We start from the raw sequence: 13,603 nt of genomic DNA, 5'->3' as shown, positions 1-13,603 counted from the left end.
GATCCGTTTGTCTCCGGGCAAAAGTCGGCGCCGTGATGCGTGCTCCAGAGACAACACCGACGCCGACTTCATTCCTCCATCCCCACAACCATGTCGCTCCGCCCCGGCCTGCTTGCGAGCACATCACGCGCCGCTCTGGTGCTGGCGCGGCCTGCGCCGCGCGCGTTCTCGACCACCCCCCGCCGCGCTGAAAAGGAGGGCACGGTGCAGAACATCGACAAGGAGATGAAGAACCGCGAGCGGATGCTGGCGTCGCTGCCCCGCGGCATCGACATAACAGCGCACTTTGAGTCGGTGATTTTGGGTGAGTTGGGCATGGGGAAGAGGTAGATGATCAAAGGGTGGACCTCCCGTTCAGGCTGCACGCTCCGTGGGCGGCCTCCATCGTGATCTCACCTCGCTCCACCAACATCGGGCGACGCTCATACCAGAACCAATCGTCGACCCACCAACTTGGGTCAAGCCCGCATGGCTGCTCAAACCTGTCGGCTTTTTTCAGTACGCCAAAGCCCGTTTCCAGCGCGACGTCGGCACAGCGCAGCAGTGAGTGTCCCTCGCCATCGCCCGCTGACAGTAGGGTGAACGCGCTCGTCAAGGACGGGCTGGTGCCGTGGGTCAAGACCGGCTGGTTTAGCGGCTCCGGCAAGGCGATGGAGGGCATCATGCCCGAGTTCGTGCACCGCTACGAGGCGTTCAACCGCGCGCAAGCGTCGGCGGACGCGCGCGCGCTCCCCTCTCTCGCCTCAGGCCCTGCGCTCAAGCGCGCCCGCGACGTCGCGGCCAAGATGCAGCGCGTGAACGCCGCATGGGCTGTCGAGGCCGAGCACGCGCCCCCCAAGCTCCAGTGGGTGCGCTATGTGCCGCTCATGGGCGTGGACGGGCCGAAGCTCGCGCAGGCGTGCGTGACGTTTGACACAACGCAGGCCCTCACAACGGGACCTAAAGGCAAGCGCGAGACGAAGAGCCAGCGCGTGCGTGAGAATGTTGTGTTTGAGCGCTCGAATGCGCCCAACTCGCCATGGAAGGTGAAGAACATGCTCGAGACGACTTGGCCGCAGCTCTAGGAGGTGGGGTCGGGGGAGGAGGAGGAGAAGGAGGGAGTACCACTCATTGCATGGTGTTGGAACGCGGGAGGCGTGCCGCCTGCGAACCGATGCATCTTGGTTACATTTGCGGGGGATGTGGGTGGCATCAAAGTCTGGTAGTGGTCGAAGACGATATTGACACACTGCCCGTGACGAGAGTGGATTCCAGGAGTTTAGTTCGTTGATAAAACAGATTGATATTAGGATGGGATGTAATATCGCCACGTGGGTGGAGTCGACTTCAAAAGTCGATGCCACCGATCAGGTCGATCAGGTCGTTGTTCACGACACATTCAACTCCTCATTATCTCGCTCTCGTCTCGTTATCGTCACATTGACGGATCAGCGACAGCGAGCACTATCACGGCTCTATAAGCGCTCAGCAGAAGCGTGCTCTTCTTGACACTCCCCCACTTCATACCCCACCCCAAATGTCGTCTCCATCGAAACTATCCGCGCTGCCGACCCAACCTCCCGGCAGTCCGAAGAAGGGCAAGGCGCCGCCCGCCGACAAGGGCGACAAGAGCGAAAAGGGCGATAAGAAGCCGAACGCAAAGGCGGAAAAGGCAGCTCGGCGCGCGGCCAAGCTCGCTGCCCGCCCCCCTCCTCCTCCCGAAGCCCCCGCGGCGCAAGCCGGGACCTCTGGCACAGCCGGCGCGCAAGCCGGCAACCCGGCGGGGCCCTCGCGCCACCGCCGCGCCGTCGCCGCGGCAGAGGCGGCCTCTTCGCGCCCCTCCGCGCCGCCCAACCCTGCGCAGCAGTACTTCTCGCACCTCCCCGAGCACCGCGACGCCGGCACGCCGGCAGCGTTCGCAAGCGGCAAGATCCACCCTGTGGTGGTGCGCCTGGGCGTGCTCATTGCGTCGGGGACGCTGCGCGGGGCGTCGGCGCGCACGATGGCGGTGCTCGAAGCCTTCCGCGAGGTGGTGCACGACTACACGTGCCCCGAGAACGCCGTGTTCTGGAAAGACTTGAACAGCCACATCTCGCCCATGATTGCGTACCTCGAGACGTGCCGGCCGAAGGGCGTGGGCGTGGGCAACGCGATCCGGTGGTTCAAGGGGGAGATTACGCGGCTGGGCGAGACCGAGGGCGACGCGACCGAGGCCGCGCAGAAGGCGGCGCTGAGCGCCGCCATCGACATTTTCATCCGCGATCGCATCGTGGTCGCGGGGCAAGTAATCAGCGACAACGCGCGCGAAAAGATCAAGCCTGACGACGTGATCGTCGTGTATGCGCGCTCGAGTGTCGTCGAGCGCGCCCTCCTCGACGCCATCGCCGAGATGCAAGCCAAAGACCGCTCCGCAAGCTATTCCGTCGTCATCGTCGACTCCCGCCCCCTCCTGGAAGGTATGCGCGCACGCGTTCGCTGCTGACGCCAGGCCGCGCCCTCCTCGCAGCGCTCACGGCCGGCGGGATTCCGTGCACGTACACGCTCCTCCCGCTGGCGGCGACGGCGATTGCGCGCGCGTCCCTCGTCCTTCTCGGCGGCTCGTCGCTCAACTCGGACGGCGCGCTGCACTCGCGCGCCGGCACGGCCGTCGTTGCGATGCTCGCGAAGGAGTACCGCGTGCCCGTGGTTGCGTGCGTCGAGACGTTCAAGCTGAGCGAGCGCGTCGCGCTCGACGACCTCGCGAACAACGAGCTCGGCGAGGCACACGACCTCCTCTCCATCCCGACGGCGCCCGCGCTCCAGATCCCCGAGCCCCTGCCGAAGCACCTCTCGACGCTCACCCTGCTGTACGACCTCACGCCGCCCGAGCACATCACGGCCGTGTGTACCGAGGTCGGGTTTATCCCGCCCAGCTCGGTGCCGACGCTGCTGGGCAAGAGCGCTATTACGGCGTAGGTGTATATGTATGGATGGTATGCGGGCACTCGAGCGGGGCGGGAGCTTCAGAACCAATTGGTGTTTTGCGGTCATAGGTAGAGGTGTGGCGCCTCGTAGCCTGCGCCCATGGCTGCATTCTCGTTGTCCACACCACTGCTCCGACGTCACCGCTGGTATTCTGGTATTCATATCACTGGTCAACAGGACAATAAAGTGAGGCGGGGCGGCAAGAAAACAAGGGGAGGGTGGGCGAGTGGAGCAGAAATATCAGAGAAGGGGGCGTCGGTGAACAATATCAGAAAAGTCGTGAAGAACATCAAGATTGGGGGAGATTAAGGGCGCATGCCACACACTACGTCTCGAGCAGCGGCTCCTCCTCCGGATTAGCCTTCTTCGCCTTGGCCTTTGGCGCGGGCGCGCCGCCCGCCTCGGCCGCGGCTGCGGCGACGGGCGCCGGCGTAGGCGCGGGGGAACGGAGCTCGGCGCGGCGGGCGCGCACGTCAGCCTCCTCCGCCTCGCGTTGGAGCGCGATGCGCACCTCGCGCTCGCGGTAGCGCTTGAGGGCCCAGCCTGCGACGCAAGCGAGCGGGTGGATCGCGAGGAGGACGGTGAGGGTGATGACATAGGCGGGGGGGCGGACGATGGGGTTGTTCGGGAGCGGGGGGTAGACGTGTGGCGTGCTGAGGAGGAGGGTGAGGATCTGGTATTCCATGCAGATTGCGAGGACGCTGGTGTCAGTGTGGGAGGGCGGAGACGCACTATTGTCTCGTGAAGAGTTCCCAGAGAGAGGCGACGGCATGCGTGCCCGCTACAGCACCGATCGCTTGCCATTTCCACACGACGGCTTCTTTGCGCTTCTCGATCACCCAGTCTTGCGCGACGAAGCCGCACGACATCCAGCCCAGGCCGAGGGTGAGGGCCAGGAGCATGCTGATTGTCGTGTGCACGAAGACGGCGTTGAGCGGGTGCGCGAACGACGCGGGGTACGACTGCAGCGTAAAGTGGATGGAGAGGACGATGACGGCCTCGACGATGACGATCACCGCAGCGATCTTGAACGTCGACAGCGTCCATGTGACGGCCCACGCGGCGGTGAGCCAGTTGGCGATGGCGAGGCGCAGGCCGACGCCGTTGATGAGCGAGTCCTACTGTCAGCGGCGCTACTATGTCCTCACCTTGGTCCAGTCGCTGCTCGCGGCCGCGAGGAGGAGGCAGAAGCCGATCTGCAGGATGAAAAGGAGGACGGCGAAGCCGACGACCATCTCGTGGTTCGGCGTGAGCAGCGTCGGGTGGATGAGGGAGATCTCGCCGATGCCGGGGTTGATGAGGAAGCCGCAGACGAGGAGCGTGCCGAGCGCGATGAGGACGCTGAGCGGGATGCTCATTTGCAGGCGCACGAGACGCATGCTCGCCCGGTACACGTCGGCAGAGATGTACTCGTCGTCGTCGTAGGACGAGGCGCCGCGCTCGCCGCGCTCGGCGGCGGCACTCGTGCTGCCGTACGATCTGGGGGTTTTCGTGGGCATGCTGGAGAGAGAGGGATGGGTGATGGAGAGAGGGGGGAGGATGTTGGAGATGACGAAGAGCAAGGAGCAGGAGCGGGGAGGTCGTCGGGCATGACGTCAGAGGGTAATTGAGGAAGAGGAGTGATCGCCACGGAGTTGAGATTGGCGGTTGGAGGGAGTGGGGCGGAGGGTGGTATTTTTGAAGTCAGTCGGAGACGACGAGGTCGTGGCAGAATGAGTGGTCAGTGATTCACGAGAGCATGAGAATGAGAAGCAGAAGAGTCAGAAAGAGTGGGAAGGGAGATGTTGTTGTGATGTCGGCGAGCACAGCATGCAGATATGCAGATGCTCAAGGGGATTAGGTGCAGGCTAATCGTGCGAATCCAAATGATGACAACAACCTGAATTGTAGTCCGTGATAGAATATGGCTCGAGTTGAAATTCAAACACATTTGCTCCCGAGTGAGAAGCTGTGCCCCTGGAAGATCGGTTGGATGGAGGAGGAGACCCTGAATGGAGAGGAGGCCTGGGCGGGGAGAGCGGACGATGGATGCAACTGTTTTCAAGGGTCTCCCTCCTTGGCCCTTGCTCCCACCCCTTCCCTCACGCGCTCCTCATCGCCTTCGTCCATCTCGTCGTCGTCGTCGTCGTCGTCGTCGTCGTCCTCTTCATCGCTCTTCATCTCATTCTCATTCTCATTCTCATTCTCATTCTCTCTCTCTCTCTCTTTCCCTCTTCTCTGCTCCACACTTCACTCTTCACCCTCAATACCCCCGGGGCCGCCACCACCGCCTTGTACACAGCAGTCCAACTCGTCCACTTTCTCTCTCCCTTCTTCATCCCCCCACTCCCTCACCACCCCCTTCCTCTTCCGTCCCCCCCCCCTCCCTCCCAAGTCCCACCACCATGCCACGCATCACCACCACCTCCCTCCTAGCCCTCCTCCTCATCGCACTCGCCCTCTTCGGCACCGTCTCGGCTGCCCCCGCCCCACAGGACCCTGGCACAAACGACACCGGAGGTCCAGGCGCAGGAGACGACACATCCCAGCCTGCCACCGACGGCAGCGGCGACACTGGCACCGGCATAGAGACTCCTATCCCCGATGACGGTGGTGTGGCTGTGCCCAGCACTTCGGGCGCATCCGGCGCTGCGCCTACCCCCACCCCTGCCGCGGGTGGTGGCAATGGCCAAGTCCAGCAGTCTGCGCCCGGCGACCCCAACGGCCCCGAGCTCAACATCTCCGAGCCATTCGGCCAGACCACTGTCCAACCTGGCGGCGACCTCAAGGCTATCTGGACCCCAGACACGAACGGCGTTTGGAACCCCATGACTATCCAGCTTATGACCGGCTCCAACCTCCAGATGATCCCTCTTTCCACCGTCGGCCAGAACATTGACGCCACCACCTTGGGCGAGTACACCTTCAAGGTGCCCGACGTTGAGCCCTACTCGCAGATCTACTTCCTCCAGTTGTACGTCAACAGTGTCGATCGACGTCTATCGCAGATCTCGCTGACATTAGCACGTCCACTGGCGGTGCGCCCTCGTGGTCTACGCGCTTCACCATCGCGGGCGCCGATGGTTCGACCATCCCGCCCCCTCAGACTGAGAACGTTAACGGCCAGAACGTTGGCTGGGGCAACGGCAAGCTCAAGGGTGGACCCGCTGTTGTCGGCGCCAACCCGACCAGCGCTTCGGGCGTCCGTCCCTCCGGTGTCAACGGCACCGGCATCACGCTCTACAACGAAGGTCTTGAGACGGGCATTCCCACCGACGTCTCGACGCACGGCGTTGCGGCGGCCACCATTGGCGCTCTCCCCGGCACGGGCTCGGGTGCGCTCTCGCTGCGCCCTGTCGCTGCAGTTGTGGCTATTGTGGCGGGTGCCGCGCTGCTGGCCTAAGGACATTTTTTACATACACGCATACCATTTTCCCTCTACATCACGGGTGCTTGTTGCAGCAGCCCTCATTCTCTGTCATGGTCCGAGGACACTTGTTGTCGGCTGCGCTATGCACGGGGTCGCTGAGCGGGTGCGCGGGTGGGCGGGTGCGAGGAGCGTCAGACGCGTCGAGGGAAGGTGGTGGCGCAGGGCTGGGTGGACGCCTGAGCGCAGGCCAGATTTGGCACACGAGGCTTGTTGCCCTCGTGCGCCTGGGGTGGAGGGGCGGCGGCGATTGGTCAGTGGCGCGGGTTGGCCGCCCTCGACGCGACGCGACACCTTCACCGCCTCGATCTGTTCTTGCCATCACACTCTTCTGGCTCTCTCTCTCTTCCTCATCATCATCATCATCATCTCAGGCATCGCATGAGTGCATAGCATACAGCATACAGATCACAGCGCGGCCTCACTAACCAACTATGACAAGTCACCCTGCCCCAGTCCCGCATCATAAGACCACTCCTGCAGTGGCCGCTAACCGTAGACACACGGACAACGCATCCAACCCCGTGAACTGTAAATTCATAGCTGGCAGATAGTACGGCAGCACGCGCGCCGCCTTGTCCTACGACTCCCACGCCGTGAGCATGCGCCCCTCGCCCGCGCGCCACGCCTCGTACGTCTCGAACTGCAGCTCGCGCCCCTCCACCCTCGCACCCCCGCGCTCTACACCGACGACCGTGGCGCGCTGGATATCCGCGAGACGCAGCGTCCCGCCCGACGGATGGAGAACGATGGTGCGGCGCACGCCCCCCGGCGGGTCGTCGAATTTTATGCGGACGTCCGCGCGCGCGTCCCACGTAATGTGGACGACGTGGTGCTCCGTCCAGTACGGCGGGAGGTAGGTGACGGTGTGCAAACCGCCGCGCCCCTCGTAATCACTGCCCAGTAAAAGCACCGTGTCCACCACCGTGTGCGCGGCCGGCGTCTGCTCCACGTACCGGCACATGGCGGAGCGCGGGGCGCGCCGCAGCACCGCGAGGCGCGGAAAGTGCACTGCGGAATCGCATGTCGGATGCAAGTCCATGTCGAGCGTGTGGGTGTGCGCGAGCTCGGCGGGGGACGCGCCAGGGAGTGTCGCGAGGCGGATGCGGGGACGCGAGGCCGTCGTAAGGTGCAGCTTTGAGCGGAAGGGGAGGTGGTCGCAGAGGCGGACATGCTCGAATAGCAGGGGGCGCGTGTGGTCGCGCAGTGCGCGGCTTGTTTGGGACAGCGCGACGAGGGCCGCGTGGGGCGCGAAGAGCACGATGCGGTCCAGGATGTGGGGGAAGGAGGTGACGTCGAGCGCGGGCGCGGGGGCGGGGGCTGAGGCGGGGCCTACGTGGTTACTGTCTGTGTGGTGACTGCCTGCGTCGTAGTGACTGCCCGCGTCGCAAAGATTGCCTTCGTCGTCGCGGCGGATCATGGCGAAGTGAGTAGAGAAGACGGTGGCGAGTGAAGAGCTACTTGTGCTGCTCAAAGTGGGCAATGGAACGAGAGTGCGAGCCCGATCACTCGGCGCCGCCCTCTGTACCTCTGTTTGCGGCGGACCGATCGGGTCTGTGCGCACGCCACAGGCACTTATGGCAGTGGAGGCTCGCTCGGCGTAGGCGAGTGAGCAGTGGGCGGGTGCGAGTGAAAGTGAAAGTGAGCAGTGAGAGCTAGGCGACGGTGCGAGAGTGAGATCGGGAGCCTAGGCGAATACACAATGCGACGCGGAGGTGTCAACATGAAAGAGAGCGGTCGGGCAAGCGGATGACCGCGTCACGTGACTTGTCCGCGTCCGCCGACCACGATGTCCATGCCAGATCCCCTGCCGCCGGCATTACAAATGGCTGCACGGCTGCGGTATGCTGGCGCATTCCGGGCGCCGGGGGCGTTGATTCAGCATGTCGAATGCAAGTGGCTGGGACGTGGGAGCATGCCGCGCCATGATCGCTGGGAAATGCCATGCCGCCATGCCATGATGCCATGCTGCCATGCTGCTACGGCGGGCACGTCTCTGCCTGCTCTGCCTGTTCTACCGATGATGCAAGCTCCGTACTACGCTAAACAAACCGCACCACCCCCTCCCCCTCCCCGTTCCCATCCGCGAGGGCCTCCGGGCCGACCCAAAACGGCCGCAGCACCGCGGGCAAGTCGACGCCGACGACCTCGCCGCCGCGCATCCGCGCGCCGTTCTCCACCAGCGCAACGATGAGGCGCGGCACCGCCGCCGCGGTCCCGTTCAGCGTGTGCGGGAAGCGCAGGCCCGCGTCCCCGTCCCGGTACCGGATCAGGAGCCGGCGCGACTGGTAGTCGGTGCAGTTGGAGGTGCTGGTGATTTCGCCCCATTTGCCCCGGCCAGGCATGTAGGCTTCCATGTCGTATTTGCGGGACGCGGAGGCGCCGAGTTCTTGCGTCGGCATGTCGAGGACGCTGGGGTTAGGGGGGGGGCAAGTAGGGGGAGGGAGAGGGAGAGGGAGGGAGACAGGGGAGGACGAGGATGAGGTGGAAGAGGAATGGAGGATTACTCACCGCACACTCAGCCCCAGACTCCGCGCAATGTCCTTCTGCAGCACCAACATATCCTCCATCGCCGCTTCGCTCTCCTCGGGCCGCGTGACGTTGAACAGCTCGACCTTTGTAAACTGGTGGACGCGGTATAGGCCGCGGGTATCTGCGCCCCGCGCGCCGGCCTCGGCGCGAAACGCGCGGCCGACGCCGACGACCCGCGCCGGCAGCCCGGCGGCATAGAGCACCTGGTTCGCAAACATGGATGCGAGGGGCACCTCTGCCGTGCCAGCCAAACAGAGGGTGGGCTCGCCCGACCCCTCCTCCTGCTCGATATAGTACGTCTGGCGCGGCCCGTCTTCGCCATCGCGCGGCTGGAAGCCGCAGCGCGCCGCCATGTCCGCCATCACCACGTCGGGGGGGGACACGACCTCGTACCCCGCCGCCATGGCTTTGCTCACCGCGTAGCCCACGAGCGCGTGTTCGAGCTGCGCGAACGTGCCGCGGAGGTATGGCCAGCTGGCGCCGGTCGCGAGCGCGCTCGCGGCGGTGTCGAGCCACCCGAAGCGGCGTGCGATTTCGACGTGGTCGCGCGCGTCGTCGGCACGCGCCGGCGGCGGGCCGAAGCGCTCGATCTCGACCGCGGCGTCTTCGGCGCCGCGCGGCGCGTCCGCATGCGTAAAGTTCGGCAGGGTGCTCGCGAGCGCGAAGAGCTCGTCGTCCGCCTCGCGCGCTTCGCGCTCGAGCGCATGCACGCGCTCTTTGAGCGCGCGCGCGTCCGCGATCGCCTGCTTCTTGTCCCGCTTCTTGTGTTGGTCGCGGAACAGCGACGAGATCGCGCCGTGCTCCGCCCGCGCGCTGTTCAGCCGCTGCTCGACGTCGAGCGCGTAGGCGCGCGCGTCGCGCAAGTCCTCGACGTGCTCTTCCGCGAACGGCAGCCCGCGCTCCGTCACGTTCCGCTTCGTCGCTTCCGGATCGGACAGGAGGCGCGCGTAGTCCAGCCGTCCACGCGGGATGGGGGAGGGCACACTCCGCCGCCGCCCCGTGATGGGCTGCGGCTCGGGCACTTGCCCGATCGTCGCGGCGAGGATCTCGGGCGAGGCCCCGTCGCGCCGCAGGCGCTTCAGGTGTCGCGTGAAGCCGGTCGACGAGCGCACGCCCGAGAGCGACACGCGCGGGCACAGCGCGCGTCCGGAGAGTGTCACTGGTGTTAGGGGGGATGGAAAGGGGACGCACGGCTCATAGCTTTGCTTGTTTGTGTAGAGGACGAGATGGATCTGGTGACTGTGATGCGGAGAGTTCGAAAAAAGCGTCCGCTTCCGATACGAGTGGAGGTCGGTGGAGGTGGAGGTGGCGGTGGAGGTGTGTGCTGTGAGGTGTGTTTTGTGTTCCTCGCCTCACAGCGCGGTCCACAGGCCCTCGAATTCCCCGCTGCTGCCAGCGTCTGCGGCTCGCGTAGATGAACGACGCTCAGTCCGACAAACTCGGCATCGTACCTCCGCTGGAATGTCGAGGCTGTGTGGCCCTCCGACACCGCCACTCTACTCGGTGGCGGCCAGGCAGAGACCACGAGGCAGGGCCAGGGCTCAGCAGGACCCAGGGCCCAAGGCCCAGGGGGGATCGCGACCAGGCTCTGCCGTCATTTCCACCGCATCATGCTTATATCAGCGGATAAACCACACGCGGCGGGCGGTGGCTTGGGAAATGGCCGTGGACTGAATGGGCGGTGCATGCGGACACGGACGCGGACGACGACGAGGACGAGGGAGACGAGGGGGACGACGAGGACGACGAGGACGACAAGGACGAAGAGGACCACGAAGACACGGACAAGACGCGGAGGGACACGACGCGGTGGTGATGGTGATGCGTGGCTTGGCGTGAGAGTCATGCAGTGTGAGTGTTGTGTTGAATGTGTCTGTGGATGCACCTCGTCTCATTCCTCATCCACACGTCTCTCATCTCGTCCTCAACGGGGCCAGCTCGACCACCGCTGCGTCACTCGTCATCCCCGGCCTCGTCGTCGACCTCGTCCCTCTCCCACCCTCCAGCTCCGTCTCACATATAAACTCTTGCCCAACTCGCACCCTCTTCCATCCCATCCCTCTCATCCTCCTCCTATCTCTCCTCTACCCTCGAGCCATACCACGCCAGAACCACAAGCCCGTGACGCCCCCAGCCCCAGCGCTCGCCCAGCCTCCCTCCTCTCCCTCCCCCACCCCACTCCGAGCTCGTGCCCCCCGCCCCCGTGCCCCCTCTGCCCTCTCATACCTTCATAGCCCCCCCGTGCCCCACTCCCCATATCTCCCACCAACCATCGCCCACCAACCACCCACCCCTCCCTCACCCTCCAGCCCGAGCCCGAGCCCGACGCCTCTCTCCTTCTGCGCCTCTTCTGCCTCTTCTGCCTCTTCTGCCTCTTCTGCCCCTACTCCCACTATACCCCCACCAATACGATCCTCGCCGCCTTGCACCTGCCTTGTTGTCCTCAAGCCACCACCATTACGCTTCTCGACCCTGCGCAACATACCTTGCCCGACTCGTCATCATCCCATAATTTGTGGCAAGGGCAAGCCAAGCCAAAGGCGGACCGAAATACGAGTTACGAGTGCTCGCACGAGCCAGCATACCTTATCGTACGTGGGCCGGCGGGCATTGTATCCGGCGCAAAGCGGTCAACTCTCGAGTGAGAGACATTGATTGAGTGAGAAAGAAACGTTTGGCCGAATCCCGAGGGGCCCATTCAAGGCGCATCAGCCGAAGGCCATCCACCCTATATTACCCTGCAATTGCTTCAAATAGCGGGTAATAATCAGTTGAGATATATACAAACAGGCAAATCCTAATCAATCGATTAATCCCTCCCCCCACCTTGCCCCGCAAGCAGGGCTCAGGGGCACACACCGATCGCCCTTCGTTCTCTCTCCCTGTGCTCTCGACGCTCCCCTCGCTCGCTTCCCTCCTCTTCGTCAACTCGTCCTCATCATCCATTTCCTCTTCGTCACCATCCTCCTCCTTCTCCTCCTCCTCCCCCTCCCCCCATGGCCACCTACCAAGACGCTAGGTCGGCGACCAGACCTCACAGGGATGGCTCCTCTTCCAGTAGCACCGGAAGCTCGTACATACCCCTCCCTCGCCAGTCCGACCTAGCTCTGCCTCATCCCTCAGACTACTCTTCGTCATCCAACCTCGGTGCAGCAGCAGGCAACAGCAACAGCAACAGCAACAGCAACGCTAGTGTCAGCGGAGGCAACGGCAGTGGTAGTGGCAATGGCAATGGCAATGGCAATGGCGGCTACTCAAGCGGCGGCGGCCATTTCAACAACTACTCCTCCCAACAACATTCACAACGCCTTCCGCACCTTCCCCCACCCCCACCACCCCAACTTCAACATCAACATTACTCTTCTCATCCGTCCTCCCACTCTCCTCATCAGCAACATCCCCACTCGCTCTACCATCATCCTCCCCCCCACCGTCCCCAGCCCCCCTCGCACTCCTCCTCCTCCTCCACATCCATGCCCTACACCACCAGCTTTGACTACTCCCCTTCGTCACAGCTGCCCCTTTTCCCCCATGGCTACCCTCACTTTGAGTTTCCTCCATCCACCTCAACTCAGACAGGCAACAGCAACGACCTCAACGGCGGCCGAGGCGCCAACAACAACTCGAACGCCAACAACAACACGCACACCTCCCAATCCTCACGCCATGCCCACCACGCCTCCACCAGCTCAACAGGTGGTCGCAGCGAAGACTTCAAAACCCCCTACCCCCAATTCGGCTCTGCTGCCAACGCCACAGGGCAGTCCTCCTCGAACGCTGGTGGGGCCCAGCAGCGGAACGGGGGTCAGGACGAGTGGAATCCTATAGACGTCCCGCCCCTACCTCCGCACGTCGAGGCCAACATTTTTGACGGCTCGTCCGTGTGGCCATTCCACTCGGCCGCCGGTATCAGCGATCACCACCCCTCGGAACCGGGCGGTAGCGGAGGAGGAGGTGGAAGTGGTGGTGGAGGAGGAGGAGGAAGTGGACGCGGAGGCGGACGCGGACGCGAGGGCGTGATCGAGGGCGCTACAGGCGCCGCCGACCACAAGCAGCCCTCGGATCCAGGCTCCTCTGGCCAGCCCTCGTCCAGCCCTCCCGTCCCCACTCAGACGATTACCCAGCCGCTGTCTTCAGCGCAGAATAACACGGATCCAAGCCCTGCCATCTCGCATCCGACCCTCCCCGAAATGAACGACTATGGTCTCTCCTCCGCGTCGTCGTCCGCGGCCATCTTTGATCCCCTACCCGTCACACTACCCTCACAGATGGCCCCGCCGACAGATCCCCTTCTCCTCGGCCAGCCTCAGGACGGCTGGAGTCTAGCCGTCGAGCCCGACACCTTTCTCTCTGGCCTCGAGGGCATTTCCGCCCTTCCTTTGACCCAGTATCACGCCTCGGCTGCCCTCAACACCCCCGGCATGTCCCTCCCTCCCATGGACCTCAACCCCCGCCGTGCTGGCTCAGGGAGGCTCTCGTACGAGGAGGAAACCAATCTTGTGAGTCAAAGCGCACACCACTACAATGGCGGATAGCTGATATGCCAGCTCGAAACCTACCTCGCCGAACTCATCCAGTATCTCGAGCCCTTTGCGTCGACTAGAGAGCACCCGACCCCCACACATCCGCCGCCCTTCCTCCACACGCGCATCTTGCGTCTGGCCGTAATCGTCCGCAACTGCGTCAAGGAACTCGAGCAGCGCTCGCAGCCATGTCTCGACG

General features: G+C 63.9%; 7 protein-coding genes across 7 annotated transcripts; 5 read left to right on the top strand and 2 right to left on the bottom strand.

Annotated features, from left to right (window-relative positions):
- Window positions 1-90: 90 nt before the first annotated feature.
- On the top strand, window positions 91-1,064 carry COLE_01178 (uncharacterized protein; the record flags this gene model as incomplete). Its single annotated transcript, XM_018422063.2, has 3 exons — window positions 91-304; window positions 432-543; window positions 578-1,064. 3 exons carry the CDS (start codon window positions 91-93, stop codon window positions 1,062-1,064), a joined length of 813 nt encoding a protein of 270 aa, XP_018281669.1.
- A 452-nt stretch (window positions 1,065-1,516) lies between these two features.
- COLE_01177 (uncharacterized protein) lies at window positions 1,517-2,934 on the top strand (the record flags this gene model as incomplete). Its single annotated transcript, XM_018426362.2, has 2 exons — window positions 1,517-2,435; window positions 2,468-2,934. 2 exons carry the CDS (start codon window positions 1,517-1,519, stop codon window positions 2,932-2,934), a joined length of 1,386 nt encoding a protein of 461 aa, XP_018281670.1.
- Window positions 2,935-3,268: 334 nt separating this feature from the next.
- On the bottom strand, window positions 3,269-4,442 carry COLE_01176 (uncharacterized protein; the record flags this gene model as incomplete). The annotated part of the gene is made up of 3 exons (XM_018422064.2): window positions 3,269-3,644; window positions 3,676-4,061; window positions 4,092-4,442. 3 exons carry the CDS (start codon window positions 4,440-4,442, stop codon window positions 3,269-3,271), a joined length of 1,113 nt encoding a protein of 370 aa, XP_018281671.1.
- Window positions 4,443-5,327: 885 nt separating this feature from the next.
- On the top strand, window positions 5,328-6,325 carry COLE_01175 (uncharacterized protein; the record flags this gene model as incomplete). The annotated part of the gene is made up of 2 exons (XM_018422065.2): window positions 5,328-5,896; window positions 5,947-6,325. 2 exons carry the CDS (start codon window positions 5,328-5,330, stop codon window positions 6,323-6,325), a joined length of 948 nt encoding a protein of 315 aa, XP_018281672.1.
- A 604-nt stretch (window positions 6,326-6,929) lies between these two features.
- Window positions 6,930-7,769, bottom strand: COLE_01174 (uncharacterized protein; the record flags this gene model as incomplete). Its single annotated transcript, XM_018422066.2, has 1 exon — window positions 6,930-7,769. One exon carries the CDS (start codon window positions 7,767-7,769, stop codon window positions 6,930-6,932), a length of 840 nt encoding a protein of 279 aa, XP_018281673.1.
- Window positions 7,770-10,491: 2,722 nt separating this feature from the next.
- Window positions 10,492-11,115, top strand: COLE_01173 (uncharacterized protein; the record flags this gene model as incomplete). Its single annotated transcript, XM_018419596.2, has 1 exon — window positions 10,492-11,115. One exon carries the CDS (start codon window positions 10,492-10,494, stop codon window positions 11,113-11,115), a length of 624 nt encoding a protein of 207 aa, XP_018281675.1.
- Window positions 11,116-11,877: 762 nt separating this feature from the next.
- Window positions 11,878-13,549, top strand: COLE_01172 (uncharacterized protein; the record flags this gene model as incomplete). Its single annotated transcript, XM_065626133.1, has 3 exons — window positions 11,878-12,816; window positions 13,319-13,380; window positions 13,429-13,549. The coding sequence occupies 3 exons, from the start codon at window positions 11,878-11,880 to the stop codon at window positions 13,547-13,549; spliced, it is 1,122 nt and encodes a 373-aa protein (XP_065482627.1).
- Between the last annotated feature and the right edge of the window lie 54 nt (window positions 13,550-13,603).

This window comes from Cutaneotrichosporon oleaginosum, assembly GCF_008065305.1.
Source record: "Cutaneotrichosporon oleaginosum strain ATCC 20508 chromosome Unknown ATCC20508_contig01, whole genome shotgun sequence".
In the NCBI taxonomy this organism is placed as follows: domain Eukaryota; kingdom Fungi; phylum Basidiomycota; class Tremellomycetes; order Trichosporonales; family Trichosporonaceae; genus Cutaneotrichosporon; species Cutaneotrichosporon oleaginosum.
Note: the sequence above shows the minus strand (reverse complement) of the source record. Positions and strands in the feature narration are given on the sequence as shown.